At 68.3% G+C, this 13,873-nt stretch overlaps 11 protein-coding genes across 11 annotated transcripts; 8 read left to right on the plus strand and 3 right to left on the minus strand.

The window, feature by feature from the left end:
* Window positions 1-232: 232 nt before the first annotated feature.
* On the plus strand, window positions 233-769 carry MICPUCDRAFT_59046 (uncharacterized protein; the record flags this gene model as incomplete). Its single annotated transcript, XM_003059261.1, has 1 exon — window positions 233-769. One exon carries the CDS (start codon window positions 233-235, stop codon window positions 767-769), a length of 537 nt encoding a protein of 178 aa, XP_003059307.1.
* Window positions 770-1,168: 399 nt separating this feature from the next.
* MICPUCDRAFT_6317 (uncharacterized protein) lies at window positions 1,169-1,696 on the plus strand (the record flags this gene model as incomplete). Its single annotated transcript, XM_003059262.1, has 1 exon — window positions 1,169-1,696. A coding segment is annotated over one exon (528 nt), but the record flags the coding sequence as incomplete, so codon positions are not given.
* A 166-nt stretch (window positions 1,697-1,862) lies between these two features.
* On the minus strand, window positions 1,863-2,360 carry MICPUCDRAFT_17740 (uncharacterized protein; the record flags this gene model as incomplete). Its single annotated transcript, XM_003059558.1, has 2 exons — window positions 1,863-2,085; window positions 2,248-2,360. 2 exons carry the CDS (start codon window positions 2,358-2,360, stop codon window positions 1,863-1,865), a joined length of 336 nt encoding a protein of 111 aa, XP_003059604.1.
* A 137-nt stretch (window positions 2,361-2,497) lies between these two features.
* Window positions 2,498-2,788, minus strand: MICPUCDRAFT_59049 (uncharacterized protein; the record flags this gene model as incomplete). The annotated part of the gene is made up of 1 exon (XM_003059559.1): window positions 2,498-2,788. The coding sequence occupies one exon, from the start codon at window positions 2,786-2,788 to the stop codon at window positions 2,498-2,500; it is 291 nt and encodes a 96-aa protein (XP_003059605.1).
* A 603-nt stretch (window positions 2,789-3,391) lies between these two features.
* MICPUCDRAFT_59050 (uncharacterized protein) lies at window positions 3,392-4,819 on the plus strand (the record flags this gene model as incomplete). Its single annotated transcript, XM_003059263.1, has 2 exons — window positions 3,392-3,492; window positions 3,874-4,819. The coding sequence occupies 2 exons, from the start codon at window positions 3,392-3,394 to the stop codon at window positions 4,817-4,819; spliced, it is 1,047 nt and encodes a 348-aa protein (XP_003059309.1).
* Window positions 4,820-5,459: 640 nt separating this feature from the next.
* Window positions 5,460-6,918, plus strand: MICPUCDRAFT_17677 (uncharacterized protein; the record flags this gene model as incomplete). The annotated part of the gene is made up of 2 exons (XM_003059264.1): window positions 5,460-6,025; window positions 6,195-6,918. 2 exons carry the CDS (start codon window positions 5,460-5,462, stop codon window positions 6,916-6,918), a joined length of 1,290 nt encoding a protein of 429 aa, XP_003059310.1.
* A 231-nt stretch (window positions 6,919-7,149) lies between these two features.
* MICPUCDRAFT_7579 (uncharacterized protein) lies at window positions 7,150-7,716 on the plus strand (the record flags this gene model as incomplete). The annotated part of the gene is made up of 1 exon (XM_003059265.1): window positions 7,150-7,716. A coding segment is annotated over one exon (567 nt), but the record flags the coding sequence as incomplete, so codon positions are not given.
* A 419-nt stretch (window positions 7,717-8,135) lies between these two features.
* MICPUCDRAFT_59053 (uncharacterized protein) lies at window positions 8,136-8,713 on the plus strand (the record flags this gene model as incomplete). Its single annotated transcript, XM_003059266.1, has 2 exons — window positions 8,136-8,358; window positions 8,496-8,713. 2 exons carry the CDS (start codon window positions 8,136-8,138, stop codon window positions 8,711-8,713), a joined length of 441 nt encoding a protein of 146 aa, XP_003059312.1.
* A 565-nt stretch (window positions 8,714-9,278) lies between these two features.
* Window positions 9,279-10,115, plus strand: MICPUCDRAFT_59054 (uncharacterized protein; the record flags this gene model as incomplete). The annotated part of the gene is made up of 1 exon (XM_003059267.1): window positions 9,279-10,115. One exon carries the CDS (start codon window positions 9,279-9,281, stop codon window positions 10,113-10,115), a length of 837 nt encoding a protein of 278 aa, XP_003059313.1.
* A 65-nt stretch (window positions 10,116-10,180) lies between these two features.
* On the plus strand, window positions 10,181-12,851 carry MICPUCDRAFT_59055 (uncharacterized protein; the record flags this gene model as incomplete). Its single annotated transcript, XM_003059268.1, has 3 exons — window positions 10,181-11,272; window positions 11,424-11,590; window positions 11,783-12,851. 3 exons carry the CDS (start codon window positions 10,181-10,183, stop codon window positions 12,849-12,851), a joined length of 2,328 nt encoding a protein of 775 aa, XP_003059314.1.
* Window positions 12,852-12,928: 77 nt separating this feature from the next.
* On the minus strand, window positions 12,929-13,675 carry MICPUCDRAFT_40349 (uncharacterized protein; the record flags this gene model as incomplete). Its single annotated transcript, XM_003059560.1, has 1 exon — window positions 12,929-13,675. The coding sequence occupies one exon, from the start codon at window positions 13,673-13,675 to the stop codon at window positions 12,929-12,931; it is 747 nt and encodes a 248-aa protein (XP_003059606.1).
* Window positions 13,676-13,873: the final 198 nt, after the last annotated feature.

A 13,873-nucleotide genomic window follows, 5' to 3' on the forward strand; every position in this document is an offset into this window, starting at 1 on the left:
CCGTTCATGCCTCCCATCATCCCGCCGCCGCCCATCATGCCTCCGTTCATGCCTCCCATCATGCCTCCGTTCATGCCTCCGTTCATGCCTCCGTGCATGCCTCCCACCATGCCGCCGCCGCCCATCATCCCGCCGCCGTTGCCCGCGCCCATCGGCGCCCCCGGCGAGAGGCGGCGGCGGATTGGACTTTTTCGGTCTCGACGCGCCGGTGGCGTCGTCCGCGGGGGCGCCGATGGGCGCGGGCAACGGCGGCGGGATGATGGGCGGCGGCGGCATGGTGGGAGGCATGCACGGAGGCATGAACGGAGGCATGAACGGAGGCATGATGGGAGGCATGAACGGAGGCATGATGGGCGGCGGCGGGATGATGGGAGGCATGAACGGAGGCATGAACGGCGGCATGATGGGCGGCGTGAACGGCGGCATGGGCATGGGAGGCATGGGCGCCCCGGGAGGCATGGGCGCCCCGGGAGGCATGGGCGCGCCGATGGGCGGCGGTCCCGGAATGATGGGCGGTGGACCAGGAATGTCCGCGTCCTCCGGCGGCGGCGGCGGGATTCCCGCGTCCGGCGGCTGGGGCGGGATCCCCGGCGGGATTCCGTCGTCGCCGGCGAACAAAGGCCATCGACGGAACCAGAGCTCCGCGGGGTCAGACGCGCTGTCGGAGCTCACCGCGGACTTTCTCGCGATGAGCGGCGTCAAGGGGAGTAAGCCGGGGGGCGCGCTGACGACCGGAAACACCGGCCCGGGCGCGCCCATGCGAGGGTGACGGGTCGGCGGCGGCGGCGCGCGGCGCGGCGAAGCGACGGCTGGACTGGACGGAAAAAATGAACAGAAATCGTTCAGTTCAGTTCAGCTCGTTCTCTACTTCTCCCCTTCCGAACGCTTCTCGACCTTCTTCTTCACTCCACCCATCGCGCCGACGACGATGGCGGCCGCGCTCGAGGCGCGCCAGCGCGCGATCCTCTCGCGGCTCGACGTCCTCGAGCGCGACGCCGTCGTCGACGGCGTGCGCGCGATGTCGACGTCCGCGTCCGCGTCCACGTCCACGTCCGAGGAGGAGCACGCGGTGGACGAGATTCCGGTCGCGTCCGAGGGGGTCGCGTTCCCTCTTCCGCGCGGCCCGCCGGAGACGTCGCTTCGCGACGACGGATGCGACGTCGCGGTCCGCCTGAACGCGTTCCTCACGGCGCGCGGCGCCGCGCCGTCCAAGTTCGTCCGCGTCCCCGCGCAGTACTACGACGAGACGCTCGAGTTCCGCGCGTCGTGCCTGCGCGCGTCGTCGATCCACCGCCTGTGCAAGACGATCTGCATGGAAAACACAAAGTGGAACGGCGACCCGTCGTCCTTCGGACGCGCGAACGCGCGGCATTACGTCGTCGTCGTGCAGTACACCGCGCGTCTGTCGCAGCAGAAGCTCGAGCGATGGCTGCACGAGCTCAACGCGGGCGCGGTCGCGAAGAGCCGGCTGCACATGCGCGTCGCGAAGGAGGAGGACTCGGAGCGGATCACGGGATATAAAACCGGGGGGGTCGTGCCGTTCGCGATGCGCGAGGGAGACGCGACGCCCGTGGTGTTGAGTCACAGGATAGCGGCGCTGGGCGACGACGCCGCGTTCTGGCTCGGCGGCGGGGAGGTCGATCTGAAGCTTCGCGTGGGGGTGAAGGATTTCGTGAGAGCCACGGACGCGTACCTCGTGGACTGCACCTACGACGACTGACGACGACGACGACTGCGTTCGACGCCGACGCCGCTGAATAAAAAAGTAAAATAAAACGCGCGCCCCGCCGCGCCGCGCGCGCGCGCGAACGCTCGCTCGATGACGGTTACCATCCACACCATCGCGCGCTCGCTCGATCGCTTCACTGCACGCTGATGAGCTCGACGTCGAACACGAGCGTGCTGTTCGGAGGAATCACCGGCGGCATCCCGTTCGGTCCGTAGCCGTAGTCGGGCGTGCACGTGAGCGTCGCTTTCTCGCCGACGGACATTTGCATCATGCCCTCGTCCCAGCCTCTGATGACCTGCCCGACGCCGATCGTGAACTGGAACGGGCGGCCGCGCTTGCGCGAGCTGTCGAACTCGCTGCCGTCGGTGAGGCAGCCTGCGGCGGGGCGGGGGTGGAGGAAGGGAGGGAGGGAGGAGAGGCGAAGAAGACGTGAGACGAGATCGCGGCGATCGGAGGAGGAGACGCCGCGCGGGGGGGCGACCGCGCGAGAGAGAAGCGAACGAACGCGAACGTCGGACGGATCGCGGCGGGTCTGCGGTAACGCGCCGACGTAGTGCGCGGTGACGGTCTGCCCGGTCTTGGGGAACGTGACGCCGTCCCCGTGCGTCGTGGTCGCGATCTCGACTCCCATTTTCGGTCGTCGCGGGCGCGCGCGCGTGATGGTGACGACGCGAACGCGCGACCTCGACTTTATTTTCCAGCCATCTCTCCAGATATCTCTCTTCTCTCCACCGATCGATCGACCGACGCGCGTCGCCCACCCCTGCCCTACTTCTTCCCTTTCTTCCCCCCGCCGCCCGCCGCCTCCGCGGCGAGCATCTCTATGATTTCCGGGAAGCACTCCTCCGGCCGCAGCTTCGCGTGCTTCGCGTCGACGTGCTGCATCAGCTGCGGCGACTTCGCGGTCACCATCGCGGCCCAGCGGCACACTCGACAGACGTGCCCTCGGTTCGCGGCTTCGACGGACGCCTTCGCCTCCTTCGTGCTCGCGCTCTTCTTCCCCGCCGCGTCTTTCCGCTCCTTCTCCTTCTTCTTGAGCTGGATCTGCAGCTTGTTCATCGAGGAGTCGAGGAGGAGGACGAGCGGACGCGCCGCCGCGCGTCGCGCGCGTCGATGAAGTTTCGGTTCTGTTGTTACCCTGACCGCCTGATGACGCGGAGCGCATAATCGAGTGAGTCCGCGATGCATTGATGCGTGAAAAATGGATCTGCGCTTTTCCCGCCCGTTTTGTCCGACCCGAGCTGGTTAACTCGTCAAACTCGAGTCGTTTCGCCCCGCTACAACGTACGCCTCTCGGAGGGATTTCAAACCGGGGACGCGGCGACTCCTGGGATAATTCGCCGAACAACTACGAACCGAAGACGCGTCGTAGGCTGCGCGAAGTCGGCGCGCGCGAGGCCGCGCGCGCAGAGCGAACCGCGCGCGCGCGACGTCCACACGCGTCGGGACGCACCCGCGACGAGAAACGCGCACCGCAGCGTCCGTCGACACGAGCGCGCGCGTCCGTCTCCGGACGAACGAAAAACCCGCATTGGCGCGTTAGCAGACGCGTTACAGGCACGCGGGAGAGGTCTCTCCGCTTCTGCTACGCGCGGGGACGCAATCCAACCATATAATCCGACGGCGACGGTCGCCATAGCGTCCGTTCCCCGCCCGCGCGCGATGGCGCCGGGGGCCTCGAACGCGCTCGCGGGCGCGTTCGATAAGCAGGAAGAGCGCCAGGCGATCGGGAACGTCTTGGGCGGCGCGGGCGAGGAGCGAAGGTGCGCGCGACCCTTCGACGACGAACGCGCGGTCTTTTCGATCCTCTTTTCGCGCCCAAACCTTTCCCGCGCGCCGATCCGCCCCGGGGGCGCGCGTATCTCGCGCGCGCGGGGGGCGTCGCGGGTATCGCGTCGCGGCGACGGCGTCGTGGGCGCGAACGGCGGGGGAACGGCGCGGGGTTTAGGTCTCGCGCGCGCGCGGTCGCGCCCGCGAGGCCGCGGAGACGGGCAGGGAAAAAACCAAATTCGTCCTCGGCGTTCGCGCTCGAGGATTAAACGTTCATTCATTCATTCCATCTTTCGTCGTCGTCGTCGTCGCGTCACCTGACCGTCTCCTCTCTCCCCTCCCTCCCCCTCCCTCCCATCCCAAAACCCCCGCAGCGAGCCGTCGTTCGTGAACTACGCGAACTACGCCCAGGCCGCGGGCGGACCCGGCGCGCTGCTCGGCGACGCGTCGGCGTCCGCCGCCAACACGACGACGTCCGGAAAGACCATCCCGGCGCCCAACGTCCCGGTCGGGACAACAAAAAATAACGCCACCTCCGCGACCGTTACCCGCACCACAAACGCGTGGGTCTCCGCGCCGCCGCCGCCGCCGTTCGGCGGCTTGCGCGGAGGGTTATCGCGCGCGGTGGCGACGGCGACGGCGACGGCGGCGGCGGGCGGCGGGGACCCGTCGACGCCGCCGGGGGCCCGTCCGGGGAGCGCGCGGCACGCGCGACGCGCGAGCGCGGACGGGTCCCCGAACGGCGGCGGCGCGGCGGACGAGCTCGCGAGCCAGCTCGCCGGCGTCTCCGTCGCGGAAGGCGGCGGCGGCGGCGGCGGCGGGTCCCCGAGCGGGCAAGCCGACCTAGGGTCGCCGCCGACGCACGTCGGTATGGCGGCGCCGCCGATGCCCGCGGGCGCGCCGCCTTTACCGTGGGGCCCGCGCGGCGGCGGCGGTCCCGGCGGTCCCGGCGGTCCCGGCGCGCAGCAGTTCGTCCCGCCCGCGCCGAACGGCGCGTGGGGCCCCGGCCCCGGGTCGCCGAACTCGGCGCAACAGCAACAGCAACAACAGATGCAAGCCGCCATCCTCGCCGCGCAGGCGGGGTACCACCCGGACGCGGCGCAGTACGGCGCGCCGCACCCCGCCGACGCGTACGGCGGGCATCACCCGGGCGCTTGGAACGTGAGTGGTCAGCACGGCGGCGCGCCGCATCCCGGCGACCCCGGGGGCCCGCACGCGGGGATGCATCCGGGGATGGACCCGCGGCAACAGCAGGCGATCGCGATGCAGCAGCAGGTGCTTCTCTACACTGGTCCCCATACGACCGCGTCGGCGTGGTGAACGCCGATCCTTAAGGACTTTTCCCGTCGTCTCTCTCCGCCCACACCTCGCTTTCAATACCCGCCTTCGGCGCCTTTCAACTCCAACTGACGCCTTTCAACTCCACCCCGACTTAACTTCGTAGCAGCACATGCACGCGGCGATGATGTACGCGCAGGCGCAGGCGCAAGGGGCCGCGGGCGGGATGACGGGGATGCCGCCGGGAGGGATGTCTCCTTTCCCGCCGCCGCCGAGAGGCGCGCATCCCGGCGGTCACGGGATGCACTCGCCGCCGGGGCCGCACGGGCCGCACCAGGGGCCCCAGATGCAAGGGATGCAGGGATCCATGCAGCACTTCGATCAGATGTACGCCGCGGCGTACTATCAACGGCTCGCGGAGAACGGCGATCCGAACGCCGCGGCGATGGCCGCGGCGGCGATGATGAACGCGCAGGGGATGGGACCCGGAGGGCACGGCGGGATGGGCGGCGCGTGGAACCCGAACCACAGAGGAAACGGCGGCGGCGCGAGGAACGGCGGGCGAAGAGGCCGCGGCGGCGGCGGCCGCGGCGGCTCGGGCGGCGGCGGATACGGGATGCATCAAAACGGCGGCGGTCCGGACGGGTACGGCGGTCACGGCGGTAGAGGCCCGATGAAGCAGATGAGCCCTCTGCTCGAGGAGTTCAAGAACAACAAAGCGCGGCGGTTCGAGCTCGGCGACCTCGCGGAGCACGTCGTGGAGTTTTCCAGCGACCAGCACGGCTCGCGGTTCATTCAGCAGAAGCTCGAGACGGCGGCTCCGGAGGACGCGCAACTCGTGTTCGACGAGGTCCTCCCCGCCGCGCACGCGCTCATGACGGACGTGTTCGGGAACTACGTCGTGCAGAAGTTCCTCGCGAACGGCACCCCGGAGCAGATCGACGCCATCGCGGGCGAGCTCAAGGGCCACGTCTTGTCGTTGTCGCTGCAGATGTACGGATGTCGCGTGATTCAAAAGGCGCTCGAAGTGATCGACGAGGACGCGCAGTGCGCGCTCGTCGCCGAGCTCGAGGGCCACGTCTCTCGGTGCGTCCGCGACCAGAACGGCAACCACGTCGTGCAGAAGTGCATCGAGTGCGTGGCGCCGGCGAAGATTCAGTTCATCGTCGAGGCGTTCTACGGCAACGTGTTGTCGTTGTCCACCCACCCGTACGGCTGCAGAGTGATTCAGGCGCGTTCTATACACTGGTCCCCATACGACCGCGTTGGCGAGGTGGACGCCGATCCTAAAGGACTTTGCCCGGCGATTCTCTCCGCCCACTCCACGCTTTCAATCCCCGCCCTCGACGCCTTTCAACTCCTACTGACGCCTTTCAACTCCACCCCGACATTCGCTTGTATGGAATGGCCCTCAGAGGGTCTTGGAGCACTGCACGCCGGAGCAAAAGAGCGAGGGGATCATGGACGAGATCCTGAGAGAGGCGACGAGCTTGGCGCAGGACCAGTACGGGAACTACGTCGTGCAGCACGTGTTGCAGCACGGCGGCGAGGGCGAGCGCAAGACGATCCTGCAGACGCTCGCGGGTCAGATCGTTTTGCTCGCGCAACACAAGTTCGCGTCCAACGTGATTGAAAAGTGCCTCACGTACTGCGGCGCGAGCGAGCGGCAGATCATGATCGACGAGATGCTCGGGAAAACTGACGAAAACGAGCCGTTACAGGCGATGATGAAGGACCAGTTCGCGAACTACGTCGTCCAGAAGCTCCTCGAGGTGTGCGACGACGGGCAACGCGACCAGCTTCTCACGCGGATGCGCGTGCACTTGGGCAACTTGAAGAAGTTTACCTACGGGAAGCACATCGTCGCTCGCGTGGAGAAGTTCGTCGCGTCCGCATCGACGGCGGCGAATTCGGCGGGGATCGAACCGGCGGCGACGGCGACGGCGAGCGAGGGGGGCGAGGACCAGGACGACGCGCGACCGGCGGCTGGTTCGGCGGAGACGGGGTTTGGAGAAGAAGGCGACGGCGGCGAGGACGACGCGCAGCTGTCGTCGTCGGAGGGCGGGAAATCGGGCGGCGGGGGCGCGGAGGCGTACGGTGCGTCCGCGGACGTCGGCGAGCCCGCGGTCTCGGCGTCGTAGCGCGGCGACGACGCGCGGGCGTTTCGCGCTCTAGTCCCTTAGCTCCAGCAGTCTAGCGCCGTCGGGCCGGCGGCCTCGCGTTTCATCGTACGTCGGAACTCGAGCACTCCTGTCGTCGCGCACCGCTTCGTATCGCTTGTGCGCTTGCGCTTGCGCTTCGTCGTTAAATGTCGTGCAGTAAAAAGTCGTTCCGGTCATCAGGTCGCCTTCTCTGCTCCTCCTCACGTCGCGATGCGCGCGAACGCGAACGTCACCCTCCGCGGGTCGCGATGCGTCCTCGTGCCGTACCGCCCCGAGCACGTCGAGACGTACCACGCGTGGATGCTCGACCCTGAGACGCTCGCGGCGACGGCGTCGGAGCCGCTCACGATGGAGGAAGAGATCGAGGCGCAGCGGTCGTGGGCGAACGACGAGACGAAGCTGACGTTCATCGTCCTCGACGTCGACGCGGCGGGAGACGCGCGCCGCGACGGCGACGGCGACGGCGACGGCGCGCCCCGCGCGGACCTCGGCGTCATGTGCGGCGACGTGAACTTGTACTGGAACGTCGCGGACGACGTCCTCGCGTCGGCGGAGATCGAAGTCATGGTCGCGGAGAAGCGCTCGCGACGGAAAGGCATCGCGAGCGAGGCGCTCGAGATGTGCATGGCGTACGCGTGGAAGACGATGCACGTCACGACGTTCGTCGCGAAGATCGGGTTGGGAAACGCGGCGTCGCTGGCGCTCTTCACGGAGAAGCTCGGGTTTCGCGAGACGAGCCGCGAGACGCGGATCTTCCGTGAGGCGACCGCGGAGCTGTCGTTGGGGCTCCCGACGAGACGCCGACGCGACGACGGCGGCGACGGCGGCGACGGCGGCCAATCGGAGCGGCGTCACACGTGGCGTCCGGGGAGCTCGGAGAAGGTGCTCGACGACGAGCGCGCGCGCGTGCGCTTGGAGAGGAAGTGGGAAGACGTCGTCGTCGGCGCGTACGACGAGGAGGTGGAGGAGGAGGAGGAGGAGGACGGGGGTGGGGGTGAAGACGCGTGCGCGCTGTTCGAGGTGCGTTTTATCTCGCGCCGGTCCCCGTACGACCGCGTTCGCGCGGTGAACGCCGTTCCTTAAGGACTTTCTCGCCCGGCGTGTCTCTCCGCGCACCCCTCGCGTTCAATACCCACCCTCGACGCCTTTCAACTCCGCTTCTGACGCCTTTCGACTCCACCCCGACGTCGCTTCCTATGGGCAACGACCCCGAGTTCGTCGACGCGCACGCGCGGCTGTTCCAGGACGCGATCGCGAAGGAACACCTCACGGACGTCGACGCGACGTTGCTCGCGGCCGCGCACCCGAGGCTCGCGGCGCTCGTAGGCGCGGACGTGTCGGACGTGTCGGACGTGTCGGACGCGCTCGGCTCGGATTTTTTCGAGCGCCCGTCGCTCTTGGCGCACGCGTGTCGGGGAGGTGAGACTGCTTCCCATACGAACCCGTTCGCGTGGTGAACGCCGTTCCTTAAGGACTTTTCCCGTCGTCACTCTTCACCCGCGCTTCCCTTTCAACGTTTGACCGGTAAGACGTTCGACTGACCGATCGCTTCACAGACGTCTGGACCGAGCGCGTCCTCGTCCGCGCCGCCGCCGTCGGCACCCTCCGCGCGACGCAGTTCCTCCGCAAGCATCATCCCGGCGGCGGTCCCGGCGGCGGGTGGCCCGTCGACGCGGTCGCGGCGGCGGCGGCGCGGACGGACCTGTCTGAGGTGCGTCCTATCTCACACTGGTCCCCATACGGCCGCGTCGCCGCGGTGAACGCCGATCCTTAAGGACTTTTCCCGGCGTCTATCTCCGCCCATCCCTCGCGTTCAGTTCAATCCCGACACACCTCGACGCCTTTCAACTCCGCTTCTGACGCCTTTCAACTCCACCCCGACTTCGATTCGTGTGGAACGACCCGGAGGACGACGCGCGCGACCTGCTGGCGTTTCTGCTGTCCTGCCGGCCCGAGGGGGCGTGGCGCGAGTGTTCGCCGCGCGTCCGCGGGCGGTGGGAGCGCGCGGCGAGGGGGCGCGCGAGCGTTCGCGAGCTGTTCTTGGATCACGGTCTCGTGGAGTAGCGACGACGCCTCGGGGGGCGGGCCTCGGGGGGCGCTCGGGGGTAGTCTTAGGTAGCTACTAGAGCTAGGGCTGGTAAAACCTGGTAACCTTACTGTACTTCGCCGGGCGCTGCTCGGACACGACAGAGCATAGCAGCGGAGTGTGGATTTTCGCGCCAGCTGGCTGGGACTGAGTTCGCGCTGTTGCTGCTGCGACTACGACTTTCGGTGTCGTGGCGAGAAGGGGCGCGCGCGCGCGCACTCCTCGACGCGCGCGCCATCCCACCCCGAGCGTCATGGGCAGCAAATCTACGCGCCGGAAGCATTCTCCTCCTGATCCGAGCGCCTCCGACACCACCCTCGACGACGTCGTCGCCGAGCCCGGCCTCGCGTGCCTCGTCTTCTCGTTCCTGCCGAACGCGCGCGACCGCTGCGCGCTCGCGCGCGTCGGCCGCGTCTTCCGCGACGCGGACGCGCAGGTCGCGTCGTTGCCCGCGGCGTTCGACTTCGCCGGCTACGATCCGACGCAGCGAGGATACTATAGTAGCGTTGTGATCAAGTATCTGATGCGCCACGACGGCGTGCTGAGCTTGCCGAAGGCGCGCGTCGAGGAGCTTCTCGCGTCGGTGACACCGCGGTTGCCGGGAAAAATTTACGACCCAAGAGCTATCGTTCCACGTGGTGTCCAACCCACGAGCGAGAAGGCCAAAGATTTCTGTGGCTGGGCCGCTCACGCTGGCGAACTCGAGCTGCTCAAGTGGCTGCGAGAGCACGAGTATCCTTGGGGTGTTACTTGCATGAATGCCGCCAAGACAGGTCGCCTGGACGTTCTCCAGTGGGCGCGAGAGAACGGCGCTCCGTGGAACGAAACGTACACGCACGACATAGTTTGTGCCGGCGCGGCATTCGCTGGTCATCTTCACGTTCTGAAATGGGCGCGAGCGAACGGCGCGCCTTGGGACGAGAACACTGCTCTCTCGTGTGTTCTTGGAGATCAGATGGAGACCCTAGTATGGGCTATCGAAAACGGAGCTCCGGTGAACATTCAAGTCTATGTTGTGGCGGCAAGACGAGAACCCGCGAGAACCCGCATGGTGGAAATACTCGGGGAAAGCATGTGGCCCGACGAGTAACGACACGGAGTGTGGAACACGACCACGAACGATCGCGACGCGAAGCGTATAGCAAAGAATAAAGAATGTACTACCATGAACCGCGACTACACCTTGTACACGTGCTAATCAAAGTCCGCGGCGCCGTGCCGCTCCTCCAACACAAGGTTACAGTATGCTGGTATCGACCAGATCGTGTGTCATCCTCGCGTGAACGTTCGCCGCGTTCATCCGTTGAGGAAACGCGGAAAGCGCACAGATCGCGGCACGTCCGCGGCGCGATGAGCGCGGCGACGCGCGCGGCGGCATCGCCCGCGCGGGCGTTGAGATCAGAGAGGATCGCTCGGAGCCGCCGCCGGACGACGACGCGACGCGCGCGCGCGGTCGCGCACCCCGGCGCGCCGAGCGACGCGGACCCGTCCTCGTCATCGTCCGCCTCCGCCTCCGCGCCGTCGTCGTCGTCGCCGTCGCTGGACGCGATCTTATCGAACGTCCGCCGCGCGATGGGCGTCTCCCCGACGCGTCGTCGCGCGGGCATGGTCTGGGGCGAGGGCGTCAACCTCGGGATGCCGGTGCGATGGTGCATGCGACACGACGGCGCGTCGTTCGCGGAAGAGGCGGTGGGCCCGCAGCTGTCCTACGCGTCCGGACACGCGGAGGGCGAGCGCGAGGTGTGGGAGACGGACTTCTCGGGGTACACGCAGACGCTGCAGCTGGACGATCACGAGGCGGCGCTTCTCGCGGGGTGGACGCGCACGGGGTGGTGGGTCACCGCGGACGCGTCGAGAGCGCTCGAGCTCGAGCTCGTCGAGGAGGAGGAGGAGGAGGAGGAGGAGGAGGAGGACGTCTCCGACGAAGATTCCGCCGCTGGCGTCGTCACGGTGTCGCTGAGACTGCGCGACGGCGGCGTCATCGCCGCGCGCGTCGCGATCGACACGACGACGTGGCTCCCTGTGGGGATGAAGCTCAACGTGTGCGGCGACGAGGAGGCGTGGACGTTTGAGGGGTGGCACGACGCGCTCGACGGTCCGAGTTCGAGTTCGAGCGGTTCTTCGGAGCGGCGAGGCGGGATGTTGTACCCGAGGACGACGACGCTGCGAGGCGCCGCGGGGGGCACGCAGACGTTCACGCAGACGGGCGCGCGCGCGAACGCGGGGGTGAAGCCGAGCTGGTTCCAGGTGAGACGGAGGAGAAGACCGTTTCCCGTGCGATCCCGTTCGCGCGTCGTTCCCGGAGGACCGACTGACTTTTCACTTCACCCCGTCCGGAGTTTCCGAAGCGTCGCATCGAATCGAACGTCTCACGTCCCGCGCTCGCGCCCGACCGCAGAAACCGATCGGCGAGAACCGCGGCTCGGTCCGGTTCAACGCGAACTTACCCCCCGCCGTGCCGATCGAGTCCGCGCGATCGTCGCACGTACTCGTGCGCCCGACGATCGACGGCCTCGACGTCGGCCCGTTCATCTTGGACACGGGCGCCAGCGGCCTCGTGATCTCGTCGAGGCGCGTTCTATACACTGGTCCCCATACGACCGCGTTCGCGCGGTGAACGCCGTTCCTTAAGGACTTTGCCCGGCGCATCTCTCCGCCCACCCCTCGCTTTCAATCCCCGCCCGCGTTGCCTTTCAACTCCATCTGACGCCTATGAACTCCACCCCGACATCGCTTTGTATGGAACGACCCTCACAGAGCCGCGTCGCGTTTAAAACTCCTCGCGTTCGGCGAGGTCTTCGTCAGCGGCGTCGCCGGGAAGGTGCCTTGCCGCTTCCGCAGGGCGAAGAAGCTGCGGTTGGGTCCGATCACGGTCGACCGTCCGGTGTTCATGGAGATGGACGTCGGCGGGATCGTGTCCGGGAGCGCGGAGACCGTCGCCGGCATCGTCGGCTTCGACGTCTTCAAGAGCGCGGTGTTGGAGGTGTCGCCGCGCGGCGAGGAGGTGTATCTCCACGACCCGTCGACGTTCGTCGCGCCCGCGGCGTGGCGTTGGAATCCGCTGCTCATGGTCTCGAACGTCCCGCACGTCGCGGCGACCTTTTCCGGCGCGCCCGGCGGGGCGCCGCAGATTTTCATGATCGACAGCGGCGCGGGCGGCGCCGACGTCATCTTCCACGCGCGCGCCGTGAAACGGTTGCGTCTCGACCGTTTACTTCCGCCGCCCGGGCAGGAGAGACGCGGGACGTCGGTGCGAGGCGTCGGCGGGAGCGACGGCGAGAGCTCCGGGAGCACGCGCGCGTGGCGCGCGAAGCTGCCGTGGTTGACGCTCTGTCGCGAGCTTCCGGGCGGCGGAGGAGAGGGCGACGACGACGACGGCGACGACGACGACGGCTCCGCGTCGGCGCTGCGAAGAAACGGCCTCGGCGTCTCCGCCGCCGCCGCCGCCGCGGTCGCCGCGTTCGAACACGGGGAGGAAGACGGAACGTCAACCGACGCGTTCCAGGAGACGCGTGGCGACGACGACGACGACGCGCCCCCGCGCGTCCTCCCCGGGGACGGCGGCGCGTTCGCCAACCTCGACGTCTTGCTCGCCTCCGACGCCGGCTTTGATTTGTCCGAACACTCCTGCGGGCTCCTCTGCGCCAACGCGCTGAACGCTCGACGGGTCGTGTACGACCTCCCGAACCGCCGGTTCGCGCTGCTTCACGACGGCGTGGACGAGACGCGGGGCCTGGATGCTCCCGGGATGCGTGGGTTATCCACCGGGGTGATCGCGCTCATGGGGGGCATCCTAGGCGGCGACGGCGGGTTCGACGTGTTTTGATCATTTGGAATTGCTTGATTATCGTGAGTTGCTATTATTCGGTCGAACGGTCCTCGCCTTCCTCTACGCGCGTGTCCTCACGCGTCGACGCGCGCGTCGTTTTCTCGCGCGCTTCCCACCCTCGATCTCTCCTTCTTCGCCGCGGACGCTTCCATTCTGAGCGCCTCGCGCATCTCGTCGTCGTCCTCGCCGTCCTCGGTCCCCTCCGTCTCCGTCTCCGGCTCGGGCTCCGAAGAGAACAACGCGCCGCGCCGCCGCGGCTTCTTCGCGTCGGCGAGGTCGAACGTCAGCGCGCGCGACGACCTCGCGGGCGTCCTCGCGACGACGCCGCCCTCCGGGAGCGGCGGGAGCTTGTGGAACCTGCGCTCGCGCGCTTTCCCGCCGTTTTCCCCGTTTTCCCCGTCCCCGCCGTCTTCCCCGCGGGCCCCGTCCCCGCCGTCCCCGCCGTGGTACCACCCGTCGAACGCCACCTTACAGATCGGGCAGTTCCTCGCGCGTCGCGTCGCCCACCCCTCGACGCAGTCCACGCACAGCGCGTGGTTGCACCCGCTCAGCAGCGCCATGTCGTCGCGGCTCTGCTCGCCGTCGCACAGCTTGCATCGCGCGCGCGCGTTCGACGCGAGCTTCCCGCCCATCGTCCGCGCGGCGCTGAACGGCAGCGGCAGCGGGTCGAGGATCGCGCGCGCCGCGTCGTCCGCGCCGCCGCCGCCGCCGTCGTCGTCGACGACGCGGTCGCGGTCGCGTCCCCACCACGCGTGCCTCACCCCGGGGGTCTCGAGCGGCAGCGACGACGACGACGGCCGCGCGCGCTTGCGGCTCGCCATCGTGGACGTCGTCGCGTCGCCCCCCGAGCAGCGCGCGCCCGTCTCCGTCTCCGTCGCCGTCGCCGTCGCCGTCGCCGTCTCCGTCAGATCCGTCTCGACGTCGACGTCGCGCGCGGACGCCTCCTCCGCGGGGACGTCCTCGGAGAAGACCGCCCCGGGGGAGACCTTGCGCGCGCTGTCGGGCGCGGGGTCAGGAGC

This window comes from Micromonas pusilla, assembly GCF_000151265.4.
Source record: "Micromonas pusilla CCMP1545 genomic scaffold MICPUCscaffold_6, whole genome shotgun sequence".
NCBI lineage: Eukaryota > Viridiplantae > Chlorophyta > Mamiellophyceae > Mamiellales > Mamiellaceae > Micromonas > Micromonas pusilla.